This window comes from Alligator mississippiensis, chromosome 14 (genome assembly GCF_030867095.1).
Source record: "Alligator mississippiensis isolate rAllMis1 chromosome 14, rAllMis1, whole genome shotgun sequence".
Lineage (NCBI taxonomy): Eukaryota > Metazoa > Chordata > Crocodylia > Alligatoridae > Alligator > Alligator mississippiensis.
The window spans coordinates 17345836-17369166 of NC_081837.1; the positions used below are offsets into that span (position 1 = coordinate 17345836).

The window sequence follows — 23331 nt, forward strand, 5'->3', positions numbered from 1 at the left end:
GAGGCGCCCCGCCCCGCCGGGTCACGTGGAGGGCGGAGGCTCCGCCCCCGGCGCCGATTGGCTGTGGCGCCGGGGGCGGTGCCGATTGGGCGGGGCGGGCGGAAGCGCGGGGCGGCCGGGCCGGGCCGGGCCGGGCCGTGCCGGCTTCTGCGGCGCCATGAACCGCGGCGCGTCGGTGCGCGAGTGCGCGCGGGACTGGGACGAGCTGCAGGACGGCTTCCAGCGCCTCCAGGTGCGGCGGCGGCGGCCGGGCCCGGGAGCGGGGCGCTGGCGGGGGGGCTCCGCCGCACGGCCCGGGCCCCCGCGACCGCGCCGCCGCCCGCGGCTCCCCGGCCCGTGCCTCGGGCCTGCGCGGGGCGCCCGCTCCCTGCCCTGCCCTCCCCTCGCAGCCGGCCGGCCCGGGGCCCCTCGGCCCAGGTGCGGGGCTGGAGCAGCTTGCGGAGCGCCCTGTGCGAGCGGCAGGCTGCCCGGGCCTCCGCTGCCAGCAGCCTTGCGCGGGTGTCAGGCCCAAGCCCGGTTTGGGGCGAGGGCAGGCGAGGAAAGAGCAGCGGGCCGGGGCCGGGGCCGTTCGGACACCCGCCGCGGCCCCGCCGAGCCTGTCGCTGAAGGAGCCTCCCGTAGCCGGCTGCTGCCCTCTAGCCCCATCCTCCCATGCAGCCTCTCGTCCTTCAGCGCTCCGCACTTCCCCTTGCCCGTGCCAGCCTCCCTCTGGTTAGCTGGCGGTGATCTGGTGTCTGATGACCAGAGCTGACCAGCTGTGCTGGCGAGGGAGCCGTCCCCTCTTGGGGGCAATGCGGGAGTCGCCTTGTGTGAATGCAGCCAGTGTGGAGGCCTCGGTGAAGCCGGGTTTTGGGGTCCCTGCTCTTTGGATCGGCTCAAGCCAGCGCCTGCCTTACTGGTGCAGTCCTGCCCCTTGATCTTTCCAGCTGCTGCTCTGATGACTGTGTGTTTATTGCTGGATGCTTTAAGGTCCGGCGCGTGACTTTTCCCATTCTCCCTGGCATGACTTTACCTCATGTTCTCTGGTACGAGTAGTATTTTGTCATCTGTTCTGTCTGAGCTGTCACCTTAACTCCCCTTCCTAACTGCTTCATGTCCAGGGCACTAGGGAGTTCTGTCCCAACCGGACCTTTCTTCACCACCTTTCCTGAGGCACTGATCACTTCTGCTGCACAGAACGGCATGAGCGTAGCAGCCTCAAGAGAACAAGATTCATTAAGAAGAGAAATCTGCTTGAAAGTAGGCTTCTTTAAAAGTAGCAGTAGGCTTTAGGGCCACGTCGTCTTGCTATTGAAATCTTGCCCTAAGATGGTAAAGAGCTTTGTGTTGTGTCCGGTTCCGTTTCCCAAAGCACGGAAACTCTACGAAGACGGGGACTTGGGAAGCCTGGTTCAGTTCCTAGCTTAGCTGCTACTTCTCAGATCGACCTGCCCCCAGTCTCTCTTGTGTCCTGGCTTCTCATCTGTTAAACAACTGAAACTTCCCTACCTCACTAAGTTGCTGAAGGTAAAATCGATTAATCACTGAGGTACTCAGACGTGATGATATCGATGTAAGTAAAAAAAAAAAATTAAGGTGGTTGAGTGTTTTAGCCTTAATTACAGTTACAGGAAATACCTCCCCTTAGCTTGTCCTTTTTTCCAGCATCCTATTTTTTCAGTGCCCTGCTAGAGTCACGTGCTAGACCTCATTCTACCCAGCCTTTGCAGAGGCTCTGTGTTGGTCGTGAACAGCCAGGTACCATCAGCATCCCAGGAAATTCAGTTGGGCATGCCTTTGTGATAGGTGGGGGAAAAAGTGGATTAGTTTGTATTCTTTATACAGTGTTCATAGCCGCTTACCTGCTAACATTTGCTCCGGTTAGCCTAGGCATGTTTGACAATGTCCTTGTTTAAGGCCTATCTTTTTATATCCAACTTGGGTCTTACCAGAATCTTGACTCAAGGTGATGCAATCTGGGTTCTGGTCAGACTTGGTAGACCTTCCAAACAAACTTGAGCATTTATGCTGTGGCTTGACAAGCTGTCTTCTCTGGAATTGCTGAGAGACCATTCACGTGGTGCAGTTTGCTATACCAAATAACATATTATGGCTTATTTGCCTCCGGTGCTCTTAGTGCAAGGTTTCCTAAGTGTTATAAATAATAGAATAAGGAACTGGCCCAACCTGCAGTGCTGTAGGAGCTGAGCACCTCATAATCGTACCTCTCGTTTGTGCGAGACTTTATCCTCACTTTCTCAGACGCTGAGGCTAGGTGACTTGCCTGAGCTCACCCAAGGCATCTGTAGCCAGGACTTCAACCCATGTCATCCACATCCTTGGGAACTACCTTAACCATCAGACCATCCTTTTGAAACTAGTATCTCATCCGTGCTGGGGTTGTTGCATAAAGTACGTAGTCACTGTGCTTCTGGCTTGGACTCCCCAGAACAAAGTGTGGTGAACCTTGCCATAGATGGGATGTTTCTAGTCCATGTCACATTATGCAGGGCTAATTTGAGAGCTGTTGTAAGTGGGCACAACTCCCTCAAAGTCAGTGCAACTGTCCTTTATATTGGGCCTCACTTGTCCCACAGCTGCTGTGACAGTGAGCCACCAAGGGGCCAGTGATTAGACATGGCTGATGTCTTTAGTGAGCTTCAGCCTTGGGCATCTCTCAGCTCAGGGTACAGCATGGGGCCACACCACACATTAGCAATAGGCCCTGGAATGCCAACATGCAACTCCCCTATGAATGTATTAATGTTTTCTCTCACAGCTAGTGCCTTGGCCTAATTACTGTTTATCTTTGTCAGTGTTTCCTAACTGCCTTGCAGCCGATGTGTCTGCTTGAATTACCTCAGCTGAAAGGACTTGTAAGCAGGAACAGGACACTTATATTGCATCACACACAGGCCAGTACTTCTGAGAAGCTAATCTCTGGGTACTGCATCCAAAACTTCTTAGATTTTACTGTTATATGGAACCTGTGAACATATCCCCAATGGAGAAGATGGCATTTTCTAGGCATTAGTCGCAGGGGATTTTCCAGCACCATTTACTTCAGTTATTTCTCATGCCTGGCACAGTCCCATTGCTATAGCATGTGGGGGAGGGGGAAGGAAGAATGCTTTTCAGAGAAATGACATCCCAGCAGTTCATCAGGGATTTTCACTTGATGACTATGTGGCTTGGCTCTCGCTGGGAATGAAGTGGGCAGATGCCCCTGCAAAGTTCCCCATGTTGTTACAGCTGTGACTGAAGTCTCCTGAGCACAAACTAGTTTCCGAAATGGTCTAGAACCCTTCTGTCTGAAAGGGGCAGATCCATCAGATACAGGTGTGAAGTGAGCAAGCTCATGTCACCAGTGACTAAGCCATGCTAGATCCAGGTCACTGTACAGGTGTCTGAGGCCTTTTGGATCTGCTTTGTGAACGCACATCTCCATGTTGTGGCCCCTCTTACATTTCTCTTATCCTTCCATAGGGAATCTTCAGACTCTCTTCTGTCTGAAGTGACTGCTGCTGTAACAAATACTTGTAGCCTGTCCTGGGGACAAATCAGCCCAATCCCTGATGTGCTGGAAGGGTAGCTAGCTACTATTTGTGCTGATTTGAGAATTTTCCCTCCCTTAATCTCCAGACATTTAATTGACAGAGGGCAAATGAGCAGGCCCAGATGCACCTAGCCCAACCTGGGGCAGGAGGCACTCAGGAGAAGTCCTTAAACACAGCATAGCCTCTTGTATTATACATAAAATCACATGCATTTGGCTTGCTTCTCTGGCAGTAGGGAAGCTAAACTGATGGAGCTGATACATAGGCGGGGTGCATATGCAGTGTGGGGAGTCCTTGAGACTCTTAGCCTTGCTTTAAAAGGGTTAAGTGGGATATACCAGAGTTGCTTTGTGAAGGGCATGGGGAAACCAGCAGTGATGTAAAACTGTTCCTGTTTATTGGAACATAAGAACATAGCATTATTGCTTGAAATGACCTGATTTCAAGACAGAGTTCTCCTTTTTCTCTTGATTCAGCTTGGCAAAGACTAGATTGGGACTTTTTTCCTGCATCTTCCAGTTTCTTCAGCAAGTAATAGGGGAGAGACTATACATTTCGGGAAGCTGTTTGTTTCACATCTTCAGCTACTCTTGCTGTTCTCTCAACTGAGGTACTTACACAAATTGAAAGGCAGAAAATGTTGAAGAAAACACATTCTGTCTTCCAGCAGTGTGAAACATGTGGAGCCTTTGTCCTACAGCAGGCATAGAGCTTAGAAAGAGCAAACCAAGCAGTGCACTTGGGAGACCTAGGTTCTGTCCCTGCTTTGCCTTTGAAAGTCACTTACTTCTTCCCTATCCTTTCTCTTCTTCACATAAAATGTAAGCTTTTCACAGCATTTGTATGGCAGGGAAAGAAACTCTCTCCTAAATGCAAAATATAATAAGAATGGTATCTGCAGTTATACAAGGCAGAGTACTATTGCAAAGCTATGCAGGGCAGCTTGTGATCACCAGCTGAGAGAAGAAAGAGACTTTTCCCTACCCTACCACGTCAGTCAATGACCTACTGCACCAGCTGATGTTATAGCACAAATCTGTCTCCATCTTCCAGCACTGGCTACTGTCCTGAACTGGGGTCTGGAAGAGTCTTATGCTTCTGAGCTATGGGCTGCCTTCCACGTCAGTAGCTTCCTCTCTGTTGTTTCCCAATTGCTTGAGTTTCCTGTAAGACTGATCAAACTGCTGAGTCAGCTTCTCTTTGTGGCTTGGTGGTCTGAGGCTGTAGAAGCCCCAGTAGCTATGTAGGCTTCAAGCCACTTTCAGGGTAGCATCCACTGTAGGCATCTCCTGGAATTGGAGTTTTCTGCTTAATTAAATTGCTACTTTGGCCTCAGGAGGAATGCCTTGTCAAAAAGGGCCTGCCTATTCCAGCAGAGAGTGTGCTGAACAGCAGAATGGCACTGTACTGCCAGCGTGTATGGTTGAATTCCGTTTCAGGACAGTATTTCATGTTGAGGGGCATGGTGACAGTGATTGATTGCACTTGCTACATATCCAGGGATGTGAGTTCTTGGTCTGGATTCTCATTAAAGGCTGTCCCCAGTTGATCCAGGCTAGGGAGTCAAAGGTGGCTGAATATAATGCCAGCTACATTGCTCACTTGTGGCTATAGAAATTAGTGTGTCTTGGCCATGCTAGCCCTATGAGCTGCTAGCCTTTGTTTTTCAATACTGCATTAGTGGGTAGAAGCTGGGATTGAATCTGTTTACAACTGTCCCCAGAGGCTGCTTCAAGTCAAGGAAGCAAATGGAGGCAGACAAACACCAATATTCCCAGGAGATTCCATCAAAAGGTGCTTGGCAGATGAGCCATTCCACCACCTCCTGTGATGGGGCATCAGGTTATTCCCAGCTGCAGAGGAGCAAACTAGTACAAGTGTAGCTATTGCCACAAGTTGCTAACTGAGTTCAGAAAAGTGTTCAAAAGTGACTCCTCTTCCTCTGCTGTAGGTACTATTCCATTGTACTTGCATCTAATGTCCATTCCGTATAACAAAAGCAGGGTCTGCAAGCTGGGTCTCAGAGGATTAACACAGACCTTATCTCTGTTGCCAGGATAACCACAAGCTGTACAAACAGAAGCTTGAGGAACTGACCGGGCTTCAGGATGGGATCTCCAGTTCCATTGCACGGCAAAAGAAGCAGCTGAAGGAGCTTTCTCTTGCCCTCAAGAAGTAAGTAGCTGTGTAATAACCATGCAGATCCCTGCTCAGAGGTAGCAAGGGAGACTAGGCAGCTGGCTGTTGTGCCTTGGGCTTCCAACAGAAACCAAGAAGAGAGGGGTGGAGAAGGGATGTTGTGGAGAGGTGAATCATAGAGGAGCACAGGCTATGGAGATATGGCTTTTCTCATTCCTTGTTCAGCAGCCTCTTCCTTGCCTACCTACATTAATACAGTCTTTGCCACTTAAAAACATCCACAGCTAGTATAAGCAGCCATTTGTATTGCACAAACAGGGTGAGCCACTTGCCGACCCTGAAGATCTTAGCAATTAAAGGCATTGCTTAAGCCAGTGGTTCTGAGTCTTTTTAGCCTCGAGGCCTCTCTGCATAACTTTTCTGACTTTTTTATGGTATCCACTGAAAATCAATGAGCTAGAACTTAAATTCAGAAAAGGTATGGGGTGGTACTTTGATGCTAAAAAAAGGTTAAGAACCAGTGCCCTAGTGGTGCCAGATGAAGGCAGTAGGGGCAGGATCTAATCCTGTCCTTTCCACTGTCTGCCTCTTCTCCACCCTTGGCACTGAAGGAAGCAAGGGTAGCTCCCCACTGGCAAGGCTGCTCCTACAGGGTCTCAAATGCTGGCAACTGCCTCTGAAGTTCCTCTCATCAGTACTGGAAGTATGGGAGGAGTTGAGCTGCAAAACGTGGCACTGGCCCCCATATCCACCTGCCCACCCACAGCAGAGCATACTGCTGGGAGCATGGAGGCAGTTAGTGCAGGGGAAGATGAGGAAGGGCAGCAGTTCTCAGAGGAGCAGCCCCAGGCACCCCTGAGTAGCTAGGGCCAGGCACAGAGCATCAGACTGGGGGAGGAGACTATTTCTCTCCTCTTGCAGAGACCAGGTAGCACAGCACCCCTAATGGGATCTCATGGGACTCATGAGAATCACTGGCTTGGGCCGTGTTAAGCATACCGGCTATTTTATGCAGGCTTGGGTGTTGTTATCAGCTTTGCTGCTAAAACCAGGCCTAGTTTACAGTCCACTTCATTCAGTGGGCACACAACCCCTATCCTTGTCTGCCTGCTGTAAACAGTGGGGACTGTTTCCATGTCCCATGGTGATTTCCTAGTACCTGTTAAGTGCTAGGAAGGCAAATGCTATTTGGCATTTCCCACCTGTTTGTTGCTACTTTTCATCTGAGCTTTCTTAAAGACAGCCAGGTCTCCTCAGAGTCCTTGGACCAAGGCCACCCTAGCACTTAACTAGTGAACATCACTCAGGGTTTTGAAAGCAGGTGGCTGCTTGCTTGTGCTGGCTTCCACCTCATTTGTTCTTCTCCCTGATATTCAGGAACTGACCTGTAGACTGAGTCCTGGACTTCAAAGTTCTGTGTTAATCTCTGTAGCTTCTTGCCCTTGCTTTGTCCTTCTTTCATACAAATTGAAACATCTAGTGCCAGCACCTCTGTCATGTTAGTGCCCTCTGTCAGTCCATGTCATGTTCCTGTTTGCAGATGCAAGCCCTCTATATCTGCAGAGGAGGAGGAGTCCATCCAAGAGATCCAGAACTTGATCAAGGAGAGGCAAAATGTTTTCTTTGAAATGGATGCGTATTTGCCAAAGAAGAACGGGTAAGACACTGTCTTGGGGGTTTCTTAGTGGAAAGGAACAAAGCTTTTGGTTTCTGTGTAGTTTCTAGAGATCACTGAGGTTATCGGGGAAGAAACTACATTAATCTTGGTGGGTTTCACACTTGGAGAAAACTAATGAAAAGCTCAGTTTGCAGTCAACCCTAGTTACTTTCTTACTGCTTATTTAGGAATCCTGCTAAACCAGATCCCAAGCCATGTTTCAGCTTAGGCCTGGGAAGAAAACAGACCTACCATCCAGAGACCACTTAGACCACAGGCTTTCCTATCATGTTATGTGCTACCCCTTGGGGGGAACCCATATGATTTCCTGCTTCCGAATCATTCCCATAGGAGAGGAAGTGGTGTTTGGGAGAAGAGGGCCCCTTTAGACAGTCAGTGAATCTTCCCCTCCCCAGTTGCTGTAACATTATCAGAAGTCTGCCAGTGTCCCTAGTTCCTGAAAGCATTGGTGATGAGAGGAAGAACTGTTATAACCACCCTAGTGCCGAGGTTAAGCTGGCAGCTCCCTGCATGTGCTGCTGTCTGGTCTAACTCCTCTCTCTTCTGATCTAGGTTATACCTGAGTCTGGTGCTTGGAAATGTGAATGTCACACTGCTCAGCAAGCAGGCTAAGTAATGCCTCTCTGCTATTTTTGTATCTGTCTCTGTGTTTAAGGGTGGTGGAATTATCCTTCTGAGGGAAAGCTTTTCTTCTGGCGGGGCTCAGGCTTTGCTCTTCTCTTGGCTAGGTGGCAGCAAGACATCCTGAGTTGAGCTGCAGTGCTGAGCATTGAACAGCAGTTTTTTTCTACCTGCAACGTCTGCAGAGACCTTTCCCAGCTGACTGATTCCAATCAGTCTTAGACACCCAACCTTCTTTTGCCTGTGCTTACAAATGTACCACCTCTGCCCGAGCTTTTCAGCTCTAAAAGCCAGGCAAGGTCAAGTCTTAATGGGTAACCAAGTCCTCCAGAAGAATAGCAGGCTGCTTCTGTGACTAATTCAGTAGCCAGCACTCCTTTGAGGGAACATCGTTATGAAAGGTGGAAAATCCAGGGGCACAGTGTTGTCTAAGAAGCTGCTCCAAAACATGCTCAATAAAAAGAACAAGGAGTTCTCCTTTCTTTAGTAGCTTGGGCCTTGTGTTGCCCAACTATCAGGATCAGTTCAGGGCTGTACAGCTTCAGGGGTACTTGTTTCTAACAGTGAGAGATTGCCCTTGGCAGTTGAATGTTGTCCATTGCCTTTGCCTGTTCTCAGTACGCTGTAATGATCTTCAAGCCAAGGGATTGGGGTTGGGATTCACAAGGGTTGATGTTCAGAGGGACCCAAGGTACCTTCATTCAAAGTTAGTAAACACTCCGGTGTGTGTGTGTGGAAAACCCAGGTGTCATTATCAGGGCCTTGGGATACCAGTGCAATTTGCTTTTTCTGCCAGATGTGAGGTGCCCCCCTATGGTGGCAGGAGCTGTGCTCTGCTCTGGGTTGCACTTAATCTAAGTGGAATTTCTGAGGAGCAGCAAAGGCAAGGATTTCCTTATGTTGCTTCCTTAAATATATACCCCATATGATTTTCTTCTGATGGGGCTCAGGCTCACTGATTTGGTGACCCACCAATTCTGGGCAACGAGTGCTAGATTGCAAAGCTCCTTCCTGCCAGACCGTGTCCACAACCTTTCTCTGTACCTCCCTGCAGGTTTGCTTATAAAGATGAGTATGAGAAGTTCAAGCTCTACCTCACCATCATCCTGCTCATTGTGTCCTTCTCCTGCAGGTTCCTCCTCAACTCCAGGTGAGTTAGCAAGCAGCAAGGCTTAGGAGCTCCCCACACCGTGCTGGTGGCCTCAAAATATAGGCAGCTTCAAGGGCTTTCTTTCTTATAGAAAAAAGGGGCTACATATGGGAGCCTTCTATAATTGATTGGGTTGTACCAGCACATACACAACTTGCAGCTGTGGGGCTGTTGTAGCCAGCTGTAACTAATGTGAGGCAGAGAGAGGCCACTTTGAATGACCCCCACCTGGCCTGGGAATCCAGATAGAGCAAAGCTCCCTTGCAAGTTGCCATTAGGGCAATCATTAGGGGTTTTCCTGGTGTTTGTTCTGCAAGAAGCAAAGCTCAAAAGCATAAGGAATACAGCATAAGGAAAATGGCTCACAGGGTCCAGCTCTGGACTGATTATGGCCTTGGCAGGTGGCTTATGGTCTGTGCCTTGATAACTAAGACCTTGCAAACAGCTGGTGAAACGTCAGTGCATTCATGTTTCCCTGATGCTACTGTCCTTGCTCCCAAGGATGAAAGCCACTTGGGATTTGGTAGTGTGGGTTTCCACCCACTGCTGAGTGGATGGGCCCAGAGCTGGGGCATCCGTTATCACTGCAGACTTTGAAATGTCATGAGAGACCTGTAGAGAGGATGCAGTTGATAGATTCCTTAGTTTCTATGTAGCATATACCTGTGCTTTAGTCCAGGGCCATGTGGTGTGCTTCAAGCTGTTTGCAAAAAGCTTGCTCTTCTGAGATCAAGCTATGTTGCTTTGGTAGGGAGATGCTACTCTTGCATTCTTTGCACTTGCTCCTACTAGGAAGACAGCCCGTGTCCATCTTTGCCCTTCTGAGTTGTGTCTACCACATTCTTTGACCCATGATTCTCAATCAGGGTGCCAAAGCCCTGTGAGGTGCTTTGAGGTCCTTTCTAAGATGTCTCAGGGTATGAAGCAATATTAGCACTGCCAGGTGTAAAAACATGGTTCAGAAGATCAACCCAGAGACTTCAAATAGAAATCTTTTAGTGTTAAAACAATTTTGATACATTGTGGGGTTTCAGGGTTCTTTGTAACAGCAGACTTGCTCTATTACTTTTCTGCACTCAAAAATGAGTGAAAGCTAAGCAGGCTTTTTCCAGATGGGACCTTAAGTCTATCTTTAATCTGAAAATGTTGAGAACCATTGCCCTACACACTAGCATAGGTGCTGTACCAGCAGTGGGATCGCACTAGAGAACCCTGTATTTGGTCTGTAGGGAAAGCTGTACCTCACTGGAAATGCCCACAGAGTGATAGAGCTAGGTCCTGCCTGTGGGCACCCTACAGTGACTTCTGACTTGCAAATGGCAATGGCTAGAGGCACTACAGACTCCTTGCTCCAGTGCCCTCCTTCACTGCCTGCTTTTGTTGGTGACAGGGTGACGGATGCTGTCTTCAACTTCCTGCTGGTCTGGTACTACTGCACCCTCACAATCCGAGAGAGCATCTTAATCAACAATGGATCCAAGTGAGTATAGCTCTCTTTGCCCAATTTCAGAACAGATAGTTGCCTGAAGGCTGGGATACTTTGAGCTAGGTAATCCCTACCTGATACAGTAGACTTTCCAAGGGCTCTGACCCTCAAGCCTGGTCCAAGCTCCTCAAAGGAGCAGATGAAAGAACCTCCCACTTAGGGTGCAGCATCTCTGCTCATGAGACTTGCTCTTTGCTGTGAGGGAGAGCTCATATACAAACAGTACCTTTAAGCAGCAGTTACAGCAGATTGGCATTTCTAATTGTAACCCTTGGTATCAGTGACTGGCTCTTGTCCTGTGTGACTTAACAGTCCCAGTTGAGCATCTTCTCTGGGTGAATCAGATCAGGGTGGGTGGCTGCCCTTCCCAGGCTGGAGGTGTTGAACATGTGAGAGCCTGGCCCTGAGCATCAGTTGCATTGGTTCAGGGCTCTAATTCTGGCTTTCCTTCTTTTATCTCTCTGCAATTCCAGGATTAAAGGCTGGTGGGTTTTGCATCATTACATCTCCACCTTTCTCTCAGGTGTCATGCTGACTTGGTGAGTCTCTGTTCACATTGTCCTGCTTTGCTTCTCTTTCCTGGTGCACAGGTGATTCTCAGAGAGAGAGCTTGCCCATCTTAGCGTACATCATTAAAACCCTTAGATCTTTTGGACAGAAGAGGAGCCATTAGTAATGTTTACAGTTGGGTTCTGCCCCTCCCCTGTCCCCAGGCAAGGACTAGCTTATCAGTTGATATTGTCCAGGGGACAAAACGCCTGACACTTCCTAGGTTTTATCATGTTTACTTGATCCTTGTTGATAGAGGCTGTAGCTTCTGGTCTCTTATGTCCTCATATGCTAGCAGGGATCTTCTCATCTTCTTTCAACTTTTGGCCTAGCAGTAGTTCCGTTTGTCCAAGTTGCTTTGAAACCCTAGCAAATTAGACAGACCCATCACTGGTGTTTCCATTTGTAGTGGGAGAGTGAAGGCCAGGTGTGCTCTGGCATCAACTGTCAAATATAAAATGGGCACATAATGCAGTCAGGTGCCACTGGAGTTGGCTGCATCTGGTAGCTCATCTGAGTGTGTCTCAGCCAGTCTCTTCTTTCTTGTAGGCCAGATGGGTTGATGTACCAGAAGTTCCGAAACCAATTCCTCTCCTTCTCCATGTATCAGAGTAAGTGCTGGTGGTATCTGTGCTAGGGAGGGCTTGAGGGGGGAATCTTGGCTGTTCAGAACCCCCTTCTGCAGCTGGTGTCTGGAGGCAGGCCAGTGTCTGCCTTCTGTTTTGACCAAGCTCTCCATCTAGTCTGAAGCACTTGCTGGCCTAGGCCTAGGTGTAAACTATCCCCTGTAGAACGTCCCTTGATGTGCACGTGTTCTTGCAACACACAGCCACAGATGACATTAACAGAGTTTTTCAATGCTCTTAGCTGGGGGGGGGGGGGGGTGGCAGTGAGTGCTTCTGCTGTGGTGGTGTCCCCATGGGGACTGGGAGTAGCCATCCTGCGTATGGCACTTCATGCCACATTAAGGCAGTCATCATAGGGACAGCCTATGGTGCGTTTACCCTAGTAGTTGCCTCAGCTGTCCAGTTACACTCCCCGGGCCAGCAGGTGAGAGGCTGGCAGGTCTGAAACCTCCACAGAATGGTGATCTCTCAGGCTTCAGCACTTTCCCAAAATACTCCCTAGCCTTGCTCTGTCTGCACACAAATCTGTGATGCTGCTGTCTTACCTGCAGAGCAGCAGGAATGATGTCTGTTGTCTTGCTTTGCACCTCCTCCACATCAAACCTTCCCCTTCCCATCAGGCCTTCTGGATAAGAGACTAGCTCTTTGCTGATCTGAGAGACTTGACTTCTGGTCCCAGTTCTGAGCTTGTATTGACTGAGAAAGCAGCAGAGGGCTTAGCCCCATCTAGCTCTTATCCTCTTCCTGTTGTTCTCATGCTGAGTTCTTCCCACCTTGCAGGCTTTGTGCAGTTCCTTCAGTACTACTATCAGAGTGGCTGCCTGTATCGGCTCCGAGCACTCGGAGAGAGACATAACATGGATCTCACTGTGGGTAAGTTGAGTTTCTAGTCTGTCCCCCTTTCCCCTCTCCACAAACTGTTGTAGCCAAATCAAACTGACCCCTAATGGCAGGAAGCTGCAGTCTAATATCAGACTGACTCAAAGCAGCCCAGGTGCCTTTGAGGAGCATGATGTTCAAAGCAGGTAGCCTTTTGACTTCTCAGTTCCTCTCACCTGATCCTGATCTTTGTGGTAATGGGGAAGGTCTGTTCTTTCCTCAGTCTCAGAGCAATAACTTGGGCCTTGCAGAAACAGAGTTGGGTAATCCCTGTCCTGGAATCAGCTCTAGGTGGCTCACTGCTGGGAATGGTTGTGGTGATGCATGGACAGGAAGCCACCGGCAGCCCTCTGGGGGAGGCATTGTAGTGCATGGAAGGGAGCATGGGTTGGTTCATTTCACAGGAATGGTCTATGTTGCGCTGTGTTCAAGTTCCAAATAGTAGTAGTTAAGCTGTAAGGAACTCAGCCCCTATGTTCCATTGAATTGCAAGGGTGCCATGTAAGCCCTGTTCATTGTCCTTTCCTTGCAGAGGGCTTCCAGTCCTGGATGTGGAGGGGTCTCACTTTCTTGCTTCCATTCCTTTTCTTTGGGCATGTGAGTATGTGTGCCCCACTCCATATGGCAGGGTGTCTCCCTATTAGCAAAGACAGAGCTGAGCTGGGAATACAACTCATGTTTCCTTTTAGCCCACTCATGTGCTTGGCTGGAAACAGGAGATGGGGAAGTGGTTGCTTCATGACAGAGCACCGCAGCAGCATGGCTTTTTGTTTTTTAACAAGGGGCAAAACTAACACTCACTCCTGCTTCAGCTTTGACAGTAGGACCTTGGGTCCAAGGTCATGTTGCCTTTCAGAAGCCTCATTGACATGGGTCCCTAAATCACCTCTGAAAATGGAACTTAGCTAGAGGTGCTTCTGGAAACCTAAAATCTCATCTGTATTCTTCCTAGTAAAATTCCTTTGTGACTGATGGGAGAAATGCAAATAATCAGGTTCATGCCAAGTTCCTGAGACCAGTTGGCCCAAGAAGAGGATTATTATTATTTATTTTTTTTTAATCCCAAATTCCATGACAGGGGTTTCTTTCTGATTAGGGCCTCTGAAAATCCCAACTGTAACCTTCTCCTTGCCCTGTAAGGTTGGCATCCATAGCTGACTGAGCTGGACAGGTGTTTATGTAACAGGATTTGGGCCTGATGAAGTTGGGCTGTTACATGTCAGTGCTGGGTTGGCTGTACCCTCATCTTCACAAAAGCAGAAATGCCTGTTAATGACCCTGCTGTGTCTCCTGCAGTTCTGGCAGCTTTACAATGCAATCACCCTCTTCCGCCTGGCCAGACACCCAGAATGCAAGGAATGGCAGGTGAGCTAAGGGAATGGAAGGGGTGGGAAGTGGGGTGGGTTTCCAACTTCATTCTTTGGAACATCTGATGCCTTGGAGACCTCGCCTGCTTCACCTTCTTTCAAATGCCCGGTTGCATAAGATTACCAGGCAGGGCATAAACAGTAGCGAGCCTGTGGTGGGTGCAGCAGCTTTGCTGGTCCTAAGGCCCAGGTGATGCTGTGACTTCTCAGCTGTGGCTCTTGCCGGCTGGTCTAATTGCTCCATCTCACGGTTAGCCCCAGGTAGCTTTGCTTCATCCTTTCACTTTCAGGGGTGTTGACAAAAAAGCCTAGATGTACTGGGAGACAGGTCTGGGGTCTCAAAGGCGGACATAGCAGCTGAATGGAGCCTTTGGTCTCTGGAACAGCTGTGGGATGTGCCACTGTGGCAGCTTCTCTGACTTGATGGGCTTTCACTTGAGCCTTTTTAGCTTGGAAGGACATTGCCACTTGCTCTTATTGGACTAATTCTTCTAATCTATTCCTGCCTAATTTTGCCCTTTGATCCTGCAGGTTCTCATGTGTGGGCTCCCTTTCCTGATCCTCTTCCTAGGGAATTTCTCCACCACCCTGAGAGTTGTCCACCAGAAATTCCAGAATCAGAATAAAGAGCCTAAGAGGAAGTAGGAGATTCAGACACCAAGCCACACTCTCACCATTCTGCTGCCTCCTTGCCACATTCTAGTTGTTGCCATCCAGACTCTTCTCATGCCTCTTGCCCCACTCCTCAGAGGCTTGCAGCTCAGTGTTGAGCAGCTGGGCCTCTGAACCAAACCTCAGATGAATGTACAGTTATGAAAACCAAACCGCTGAAGTTTTAATGGACTGAACTGTGGTGCAGCGCTCACTCCCCTTCCAGTCAAAGATGTGGCTCCCTTGTCCAGAGCCAGCATTGCTTGCTGAGACACTAAACTGGGAGCTAGAGGATCAGACACCTTGTTCATTGTCTCACATTTGCCCCTGTTGACAGTTAGTGCATCTTCATCCTCTGCTGCTTCAGAAATGCAGTGTGGAATGGAGGGCCCTTAATCCAGCCCATCAGGCTCACCTCTGCTGGCTGAGATGTTGATATGACCACTCTGCAGGGTGCTCAAGCCAAGCTCCTTCCCATAGTAACCCAGATAACTCCAGCCTTTGCCTCTTTTCAAGTAGCCACAGAACTGAACTCCTCAGCAGAAGTTGGGGGATGCCTCTTTTTAGCCATCTCTTACAGTGCAGTATTCTCACTCCTGGCTTCTGCCTTGAACACTCTAAAGAGCTGTTGAGCTCATCTCCAGCCTTGGAGGGGCCACCTCCAGCCTTGAACCTGCCTGTAGTATCCCATTCCAACTCCATGGTGTCTATCTTAGTAGAAAAGCCTACAGAGACACCTTAAGAAAACACCCCAGCTCTGCCTTGAGTAACTTTCTCCTTTCCTTGGCATGAGGCAGCTTGCATGAAACCAGGGTCCCTGTCAATCTGCTGCTGAGCTCCCCAGTTGAGACATTTTTTCCGTCCATGGGAGATCGAGTGATGGAGGAAGCTAGAGCTGTTTTGTGGATGGAGCAGGAGCCCACAGAGCATAGGTGCATTTTTGACAACTTCTCAGTTTGGCAGTGGGAGACCATTGCTAGGGGAGCATTAAAGCTTTTCCTCCAGTGGTGTCAGCTGGCACTCATCCTCTGCAGAAGAAAGGCCACTGCTAAACCATTCTGGCAGCATCAGGAAGCCTTAAGAGTTCTGGATCCCAGGATGATACAGGAAGTGGTGCATTCCCTGCCATCCCATAAGTCCAGAGGGCAACAGGAGTAGAGAAGAAGGAGTTGATGCCAAAACCATAAAGGGATAAAATGTGTGCATGTTTGTGTTATGTAGTTGGTTCTAGATAATAGCTGGATTTTGTTATGAGCTTGGCTGCCATATTAGTCATGGCAGAGGATGGACAAAGCTCCAGTCCCTTGGGGCTGGACTCCCAAACCTACGTTGGAGCCACTGTCCTCTCATCCACATCCTATTGAAATGAAGTCCCTTTTAGATTTTTGTGAAGATGTGTCCTGGAGTGTATTTGTCAATACCTGTATTAGAAACGTGTCTCCTTTTTATAGGAAGTTATCCAAAATAAAGGAAGGGGAAGATGCCTTCAAATGACAACTCTCTTTTGAGTCGCCCTTAATTTAACCTCAACGTACAATTCAGCACTGGCTAAGCCCGGCAGCATGAAAGCAGGGCAGGGGATGCTTTTAAGGAAAGGAAGAGTCCTTCTAAGCTTACTGACCTCATAAGTTTCTAGTGCCTGGGGCCAGAAGCTGCATTTGCGCCACAACAAATTCCTGTGCTACTGTAGAAGGGCGATGGGGAGAAAAGGAGGTGACTATACCGCTCCCTCTCTAGCAAGGTGCTTAGAGTTATGCCGTTCTATAGCTGGGGAAGTAGAACTACAGCATCTGAGGCTCGTGAGCCAGCTGCAAGTAGTTTGTCCTCTACTCTCTAAGGGACAAAGACTTCCCCTCTTCCAATAGTCTGTGCAGCCCTGGCTTGAGGAAGGAAGCAAGCAGGATCAGGGGGAGCAGTTTTTAGTGATGGTGCAAGTTCCTCGGAGCTCTTGTACTCCGATGCATTCCCTCTCCAGATGCCAGGCTCTGGTGTGGTTGAAGAGTAGTCTGAAAGAGGCAATGAATTCTTGCTTGCTGTACCCTTGCAGCTGGCACGAGCGCTGTACTTGGAAAGGGAAATAGTTTTAATTCCTTTTCCTCTGGTATCCTCAAACAGAAGCAAAAGTTTCTGGCTATTTCACCACATTTTGTCATTGTTTTGAAAATATTGAATCCACTCGCCCTGTCAATATTCTTCTCCATGAACGTGGATTTCTTCTTCTACCTGTTGACTCCAGCTGTGCATTCACCCAAAGCTCTTAATGCCATGAGTTTCCCTGACACCTTTCAACCATTAAACAGTCTGTTCTTCCCCCCATCAGCTATCCACCAAAAGTTTGGTGGGTGCTCCAGTGAAGGAGAGGCCTGGGGTCAGCAAAGGAGGCAAGACTCCCAAAATGATAGCAGTCTTAAAAATGGTCTGAGGCCACATTTCAGACAGGCCTGCAGCTTAGTGGGGTTTTATTCACAGTGGGGTGCTCCAGTATTGCTTGAAAAGCAGTTTTGTTTTGGAGTTCTTTGCCTTTTTTTTTTTAGCATTTAAAAAATGAGTCAGTAATACGACTGACAACTACTGAGGGAGAAACTCATCCCTAAGGGTGGGTTTTGGAGATTATGACTTTAAAACTCTTTAGACAAAAGCTGTTTTCAATGCTCCCATAATTCTGACTGCCCCTAGCACAAGCGACAGGAGCCTGAAACGTTAGTTCAGTGCCCGTAGGGCGAGCCCACGTTGGCTCCTGTGGGAACCACATCGCTGCTATACTCTGTCTGCTGCCGATTTCTCCATTTTACAGGTGGGGAATTGGGTCACAGGAAAGTTGGTGCAGAGCAGGGACTTCAGCCTGGTTCCTAGTCAATACCTCTTACAGGTCAATTTTAAATCCATTGTTGTGAGGAAGCCGTGCTCTATACCTGTTCTCCCCTCGGAGTCGTAAAGGATGAGGGTATCTATCTCCCCATCCCAGGGAGGGAAACGTTGCTGACCGGCAGCCTGTCAAAGCTCTTGCCCCTTTCCCTTTCGTGTTTGTTTTTTCCCCTCACTGAAATGAAGCAAAGGAAGCTGGTGTGAGGAGGCAAAATAAATTGTTTTATTCTGAGGGCAAAAGTACATTTAAAGTTATTTACATTCATGGGACAGCCTCTAATACAGCTTGGTGTACGATGAAGTCTCATACGGACATACAAAAAACCCACCCCCTGTGACCACACGTTGCAAACAGGGCGCACGGGGTGGTGGCTCACAACTGCATTGGAGGAGCGTGGCTCCTCCAGGCAGCTGCTGAGAATGAAGTACCTGCTCCTCGGGGCTTCTGCCATTTTCCCTCCTGCCACAATGTAACCATGGCACGAAGTTTTAATGGGCAGAGGTGGAGCAGCAGCAGCGTCCCTGACCTGCACACAGTGGGCAGAGGAGCCTCAAGGCCCAAGAGCAGGTTGTGCTCTGTCCTTGGGGGCGGTGACTGTGCTAAGGAGGGAGGCCGGCAGTGACTTCAACCAGCTGCTGCCAGCACTCCCCCCCCCCCCCCCCCCCTTCCCGGTCCTCCAGGGACTGTCCACGAGTGGAGGGGGGGCGCGTGCTGTCCGAGTTCACTGAGGGCATATAACCACACTGGCACTGGAGGGCAGGCATACCTGAGTTAGCTCAGATGCAACAACCAGTTTAGCCTCAGCAACCCAGTGCAGGCTCCTCTGCCCTGCTCCTGGGCAAGGCGAGTTGGTGCACGCAGCCCTGCTGCTGGTACTGAGGCTACCTCTGGCGTGTCTACAAGACACTCGGCCAATGGGAATGAGCAAGTCCTGGCTCTACAGCACCACAGTAGCCAATTTTACTGTTAAGACACCTAGAACCAGTGGTTTTCAAACGGGGGAAGGGGAAATGCCCTCTGAGAGTTTTGTCCTACCTATACCAGCACAGAGAGAAAACATTATTGACAGCCTCACACCACGGACAGCATAAGTAGGGCCTGAGCCTCAGGGTGTTAGCTGAGAGCCAAGAGCAAAATTCATCCCCAGAATCAGAGGTGCAGAGAGCAAGTGACAGCAATGGGCCACTAACAACTGTCTGCACAATCAGTGTGACCAGGGAGCGTGGGCAGCTTACACAAGAACCGTTTCATCCTTGCCAAGCTTGCTCAGCTACTACCACACCTGCACAGGCCAGGGTAAGACCCTGCAAACACAAGCCAGCTAGCTCCTGGCTTGGGTTAAGGCCACAGTCGAATTTCAGAGGGTGTTGACTCAGCTTTGGCAGGCTGGTGCCAGCACTCTGTCAAGGCAGCCGCAAGCAGAGCCCAAGCAGACTGCCCAGTCACAGTGACAGTGGCAGCACCACGACCCTGTTTGTTAAGCTACTGGACAGCAAGATAAGAGCAGTGCTTTGCGCATGACACGTAGCGCAGGGCCCTGGGGCAGACTGAGCACAGAATATCCAGCCTCACACTGCCCTAGAAACACCCAGGGTTTGGCAGGGCTGACTGAGACATAAATCTGCCTATCCTCTAAGCCTCTAGCAGTGGAGGTTTGTACTGAAGGGGCTCAAGTGAGCTGTACAGCGGAGCACCCAGCTGGGCTCCATACTGGCTAAATGTAGACACCAAAAGGGAATTTGAGCTTTTGATCTATGCCCTACTTATTGCCAAATATTGCTACTGGGTCTGTTAAAAACCTCAGAACCTCCAGGGTCTGGGTCTGATCTGCCCATGAGGCAGAAAATGGGGCCATATCAAAGCCAGGGAGCACATGTCCACTTGCTCCAGACTAGCACAAAGGAAATGGTTCAACATAAAGGCTGCTCACAGGGAGAGGGCTGTCTAGGCCTGAAGGCAGAAGGCTTGGTCATTAGAAGTGAGGCGGACAGGTGCAGAAAGGGACCCCTCAGCCAGGTCACTTCCTACCAGAGCAGGAAAAAAACAACTCTGGCAGAGGATGAGGATGAATGCCCTAGCAAGAGGTTCACAACTCTGGACATGATGCCCTGGGACAGGTGCATCTGCCCTCCTCTGACAAGCTCGCCTTGCCATGCACCACATGCTCTAAACACCAAAACAGGGACTGAAACAGTTAAGAGCTCCTTCTGAGTCTCTAGACAAGCCCATCCATCCCTATTAGAGGTGTCTCCCTAAAAAAAAACCCAAAGGAGTTCCAGCAGCTACAACCATCCCACCCCTCACCTTCCAGGGGTCTACTGTAAACAGTCTAGTGCAGAGAAGGCAGAAAATTAGAAAGGGACAATTACTGGGGAGTAGTTAGTTATTCTTTAGTTTAGTTCTGTTCACATGCTCTTGCAATGGCTGGGGCAGGTGCCCTTTGCATCCTGTCTGGCAGTCACCTAGGAATCCTTCCTCTCCCTCACCTAGTCAGCCCAGCCCTAGCTCCAGACGTCCATGGAGTACCGGCCCTTGGTCATCAGCTTCTTTACATAGTCCACAGCTTGAGGCTGGCTCATGTTCCCATACTCAGCCACGATCTCGTAGAACGTGTTTTGCACATCTCGAGCCATGTTGCGAGCATCACTAGAACGACAGAAGCAGGGGGAGGACATGAGGGAGGGATGGCACTGCATGTCCTGACACCCACCCTGGCTGGCTGACAACCAGCTTGGCATCTCAGCTGAGAAGTTTGCAATCTCAGGGATATGATGTCCTGCAAGAGCCAACAGCTGGACAGACAGTATGAAGTGACCACATCTCCTATATCTGGTGCTACCCCATATCCTGCACATCCCCACGTTTGTGGATGAAGGTAGCTTAGTTTGGACCCCAGACACAGCCAGGCAGCAGGAGGGCATCCCTGAACTCCAGCTAGTAAGTGTAGTCAGACAATGGAAAGAGTGAACAAGAGGAGTTGTGAATTCTTGCCTTGGAGGTTTTTGAGGAGAGGGTGGAGAGGCCTCTGCCTGGGTTGGCTTAGGAACAATGAATCCTGCATCTGTGCAGGGTGTCAGACTGATGATCCCTGAGGTTCTTCCAACCCTGTAGTTTTAGGTCTGAGGAGCTCAGTTTCAGACTGGCAGCTTCAAAGGGACACTGCACAGGCAGCTGCTGTGTGACAGGGTGTGCATGAGTGCAGACAGAGCCAATGTCCTTACAGTGCAGGGGCCCTCACCTACATAAGGCAAGAAGCATCCCTAGGTTGTCCTAGGAAGGCAATCCTGGGAAGCTGGCAGAGAGGGGAGGGGGCTTGCTGAGCCAAGGGCTATTTGGTAAGTCAGTGGCAGAGCTTAAGGACGGTGGCTAGGTAGTCCATGCTCCATACCACTGTCATCCCATCCTCCATAGAGTCTCTAGATCACAATGCTTCCCTAGCCTGGCCCTACTCCCTTGGCAGTCATCCTCTCTTCCTACCCCAGAATACCCGCTCCCCCCCCAAGCATATCCCAGCTAGCCTCTGGTATTCCTATTGCTTCAGAGAGCCAGCTTCTGACATACAGTTCAGCACCCACTCCCAGGAGCAGGGCCTGGCCTGCCTACCTGGTGCAGACAGTAAATCAACAAACAACACTGTCAATCAGCCCACTGAGCAGCTGAAAGGGCTCTCTTTCAAATATACACTTTGGCTCAGTTCCCTCTGCTACACCTGTTCTTTTACCCTTCCTTTCAATGTGTTCCCCATCCTTTCCCCCCAGCTCAGCAAGGCGCTTCCTGACAGAAACACTTAGACAGCTCTTCTCCTCATGTTTCTGCAAGGAGCCTCCCAAAGTAGCAACATATGTACTGTGGTCCTGCCTAGAAGTTTTGTTCTGCTTGGGCTGTTCAAACACACGGTTATGAAGACTTTGCCTCCACAGAGCCAAGAGGCTAAAGAGAGGCAGACTGAGGGGAAGCTTGCTCAGGGAATCTACGTGATTTGTTCTGGAAGCAGGGAACAGAATCGACATGTCCTGACTCCCAGGGTGCTGCTCTGATCTTCAGGCTGTGCTATCTCACTGCAGTAAGAAACACACTGGGAGCCCCTTGCACTGTTATGTGTCCCCCAACACTTCTACAGGGTACTATACAGCCCAGGGTCAGTCCATGCTAACAAGGTGATGCTCAGGACAGGTGGACACAGCAGCAAGGGCCCAGCTGTCCTCCCAGGATAACTACAAGGCCCAGCTTCCCCCACCTCCCCTGACCACCCCCCCCCCCCCCCCCCAATATTGAGCCAGCCTTGCTTTGTGCACAGTTTGATGGCTTTGTTCCTGCTTCATAAGCACAGGGAGTTCCAAGGAACCCAATTCATTGGGTAGGAGTGAACCTAGCCATGGAAGGAAAGAAAAAACATGGGACTGGGAGGGGTCCCCTGAGCCATCGAGACCAATCCCTAAACTGCCACCTCAAATCCTTATGCACAAGGCACCAAACCCTCAACACTAGGAGCACCCTATATTGTGCCACATGCAAAAAGCAGGGTAGATAAGGGCACTGGGCAATGCTCTGCCACTGCAAACAATAGTGTTCGCCACTGAGTAAATCAATGTGCAATGTCCTGGTAAAACCACCTGTCTCGGTCCTCTGGGATTAGGAGCCTAGGGCAGGAATCCCCAAAGGAATCCATTGTGCAGCTGCCACCATTCCTCACAACGTCACACCTCTGACATCCATGCAGCCCCTCTGGGAGTGTACCCCTTCTGCTCTAGGTCCTTGGCTATCCTCTCCCCAGCTTTTTTTGGCTCTACAACTGAAAGACGAGCTCTGTTTCCTGAAATGGTTTCCCCAGCAGCTCTGAATGATTTCTGGCCCCTCTTGATAGCTCTAAACCAGCATGCACTTTGCAAGGACACAAGTCAGCCTTTTCAAAACAAACCAGCACTTGTCAGTTGATGGGAGTACAACATTTTGGGGTCGTTGGGTTAGGATGGAAACAGAAGGCTCACAGGCACATCCATGGTGGCCGTGTTACCTGCCTCTGCATTCTACAACATGTAGCATTGCCCCAGTCCCACTGCATTGTGGAGTTTTCTATGTGACCAATTCTGCTCACTCCTCTGGTTCAAGGACCTGTCAGGGTGGTCCCTCTGCCCTGCCTCCTTTGGCTACTACTCATTGCAAGTTAAATCTCAGACTATCTATTTGTTTATGTACAGTCTGTTCAAACCAACCCAGGCACACTGTCTCTCCTCAGATAGGGGAAGAGAGACCACCCTTGATCATCCAAGGTTGCTACGATACAAAAATCTCTGACAGGCTCCACCTCAACCAGGAACCATGGTAGCACTATTAAATCTGCAAGAGTTCTGTCTGGGAACCCAGGTCTCTCTCCACCCCCACGGGACTTACCCGCACACGTAGATATGAGCATTTCCCGCATGGATCAGCTTCCAGACACCTTCTTTGTTCTGTTTCAATAAGTGCTGAACATAAACCTGGCAGAAAACAAAGGCTGAGTTGAGAAAGGGAAGGAGAGAAGGGCAGGTCCAGGTGCCAGACACCACACCCATTTGGCTGCAGCACCACTAGGGAAGGAAACCCCCCAAACCCACAGAGAGGATCTGGGCATGTCTAACCCACTCCTGCACCAACGGCTGAACCACAGGGTAGCACGGGGAAAGCTGGGTTTAGAGATGGCACTCTGGGGAATCAGGAGAGGTTATGGCACATTCTCCAAAGACCTCCAGAACAGAACCCAAAACTAAACGACCAGCCAGGCACGTTATACACAGGGTGTGTGG

General features: G+C 49.9%; 2 protein-coding genes across 4 annotated transcripts in view; one reads left to right on the forward strand and one right to left on the reverse strand.

The window, feature by feature from the left end:
- The first annotated feature begins 98 nt into the window (after positions 1-98).
- TMEM120A (transmembrane protein 120A) lies at positions 99-16179 on the forward strand. The gene is made up of 12 exons (XM_059717350.1): positions 99-232; positions 5593-5711; positions 7216-7332; positions 7906-7965; positions 9029-9124; positions 10515-10604; positions 11084-11149; positions 11709-11770; positions 12566-12658; positions 13197-13261; positions 13961-14029; positions 14563-16179. Exons 1-12 carry the CDS (start codon positions 158-160, stop codon positions 14674-14676), a joined length of 1026 nt encoding a protein of 341 aa, XP_059573333.1. The 5' UTR covers positions 99-157; the 3' UTR covers positions 14677-16179.
- Positions 16180-17748: 1569 nt separating this feature from the next.
- Positions 17749-23331, reverse strand: part of LOC102568888 (NADPH--cytochrome P450 reductase) — a 65878-nt gene continuing 60295 nt past the window's right edge. For all 3 annotated transcript variants that reach the window (XM_014609870.3, XM_006274750.4, XM_059717349.1), the window contains 2 exons: positions 22940-23025; positions 17749-20194 (listed from right to left, as the gene is read on the reverse strand). In XM_014609870.3, coding sequence (XP_014465356.1) covers positions 20050-20194; positions 22940-23025 — 231 coding nt within the window. In that variant the 3' untranslated portion in view covers positions 17749-20049. The remainder of the gene's footprint in view (positions 20195-22939; positions 23026-23331) is intronic.

Excerpts from the sequence above, each read along its gene's own strand:
- TMEM120A (XM_059717350.1), top strand. The coding sequence starts at position 158 with ATGAACCGCGGCGCGTCGGTGCGCGAGTGCGCGCGGGACTGGGACGAG. Across the intron at positions 11,150-11,708 it reads TCAGGTGTCATGCTGACTTG|GCCAGATGGGTTGATGTACC; the intron begins GTGAGTCTCTGT and ends TCTTTCTTGTAG. Across the intron at positions 14,030-14,562 it reads CAGAATGCAAGGAATGGCAG|GTTCTCATGTGTGGGCTCCC; the intron begins GTGAGCTAAGGG and ends TTGATCCTGCAG.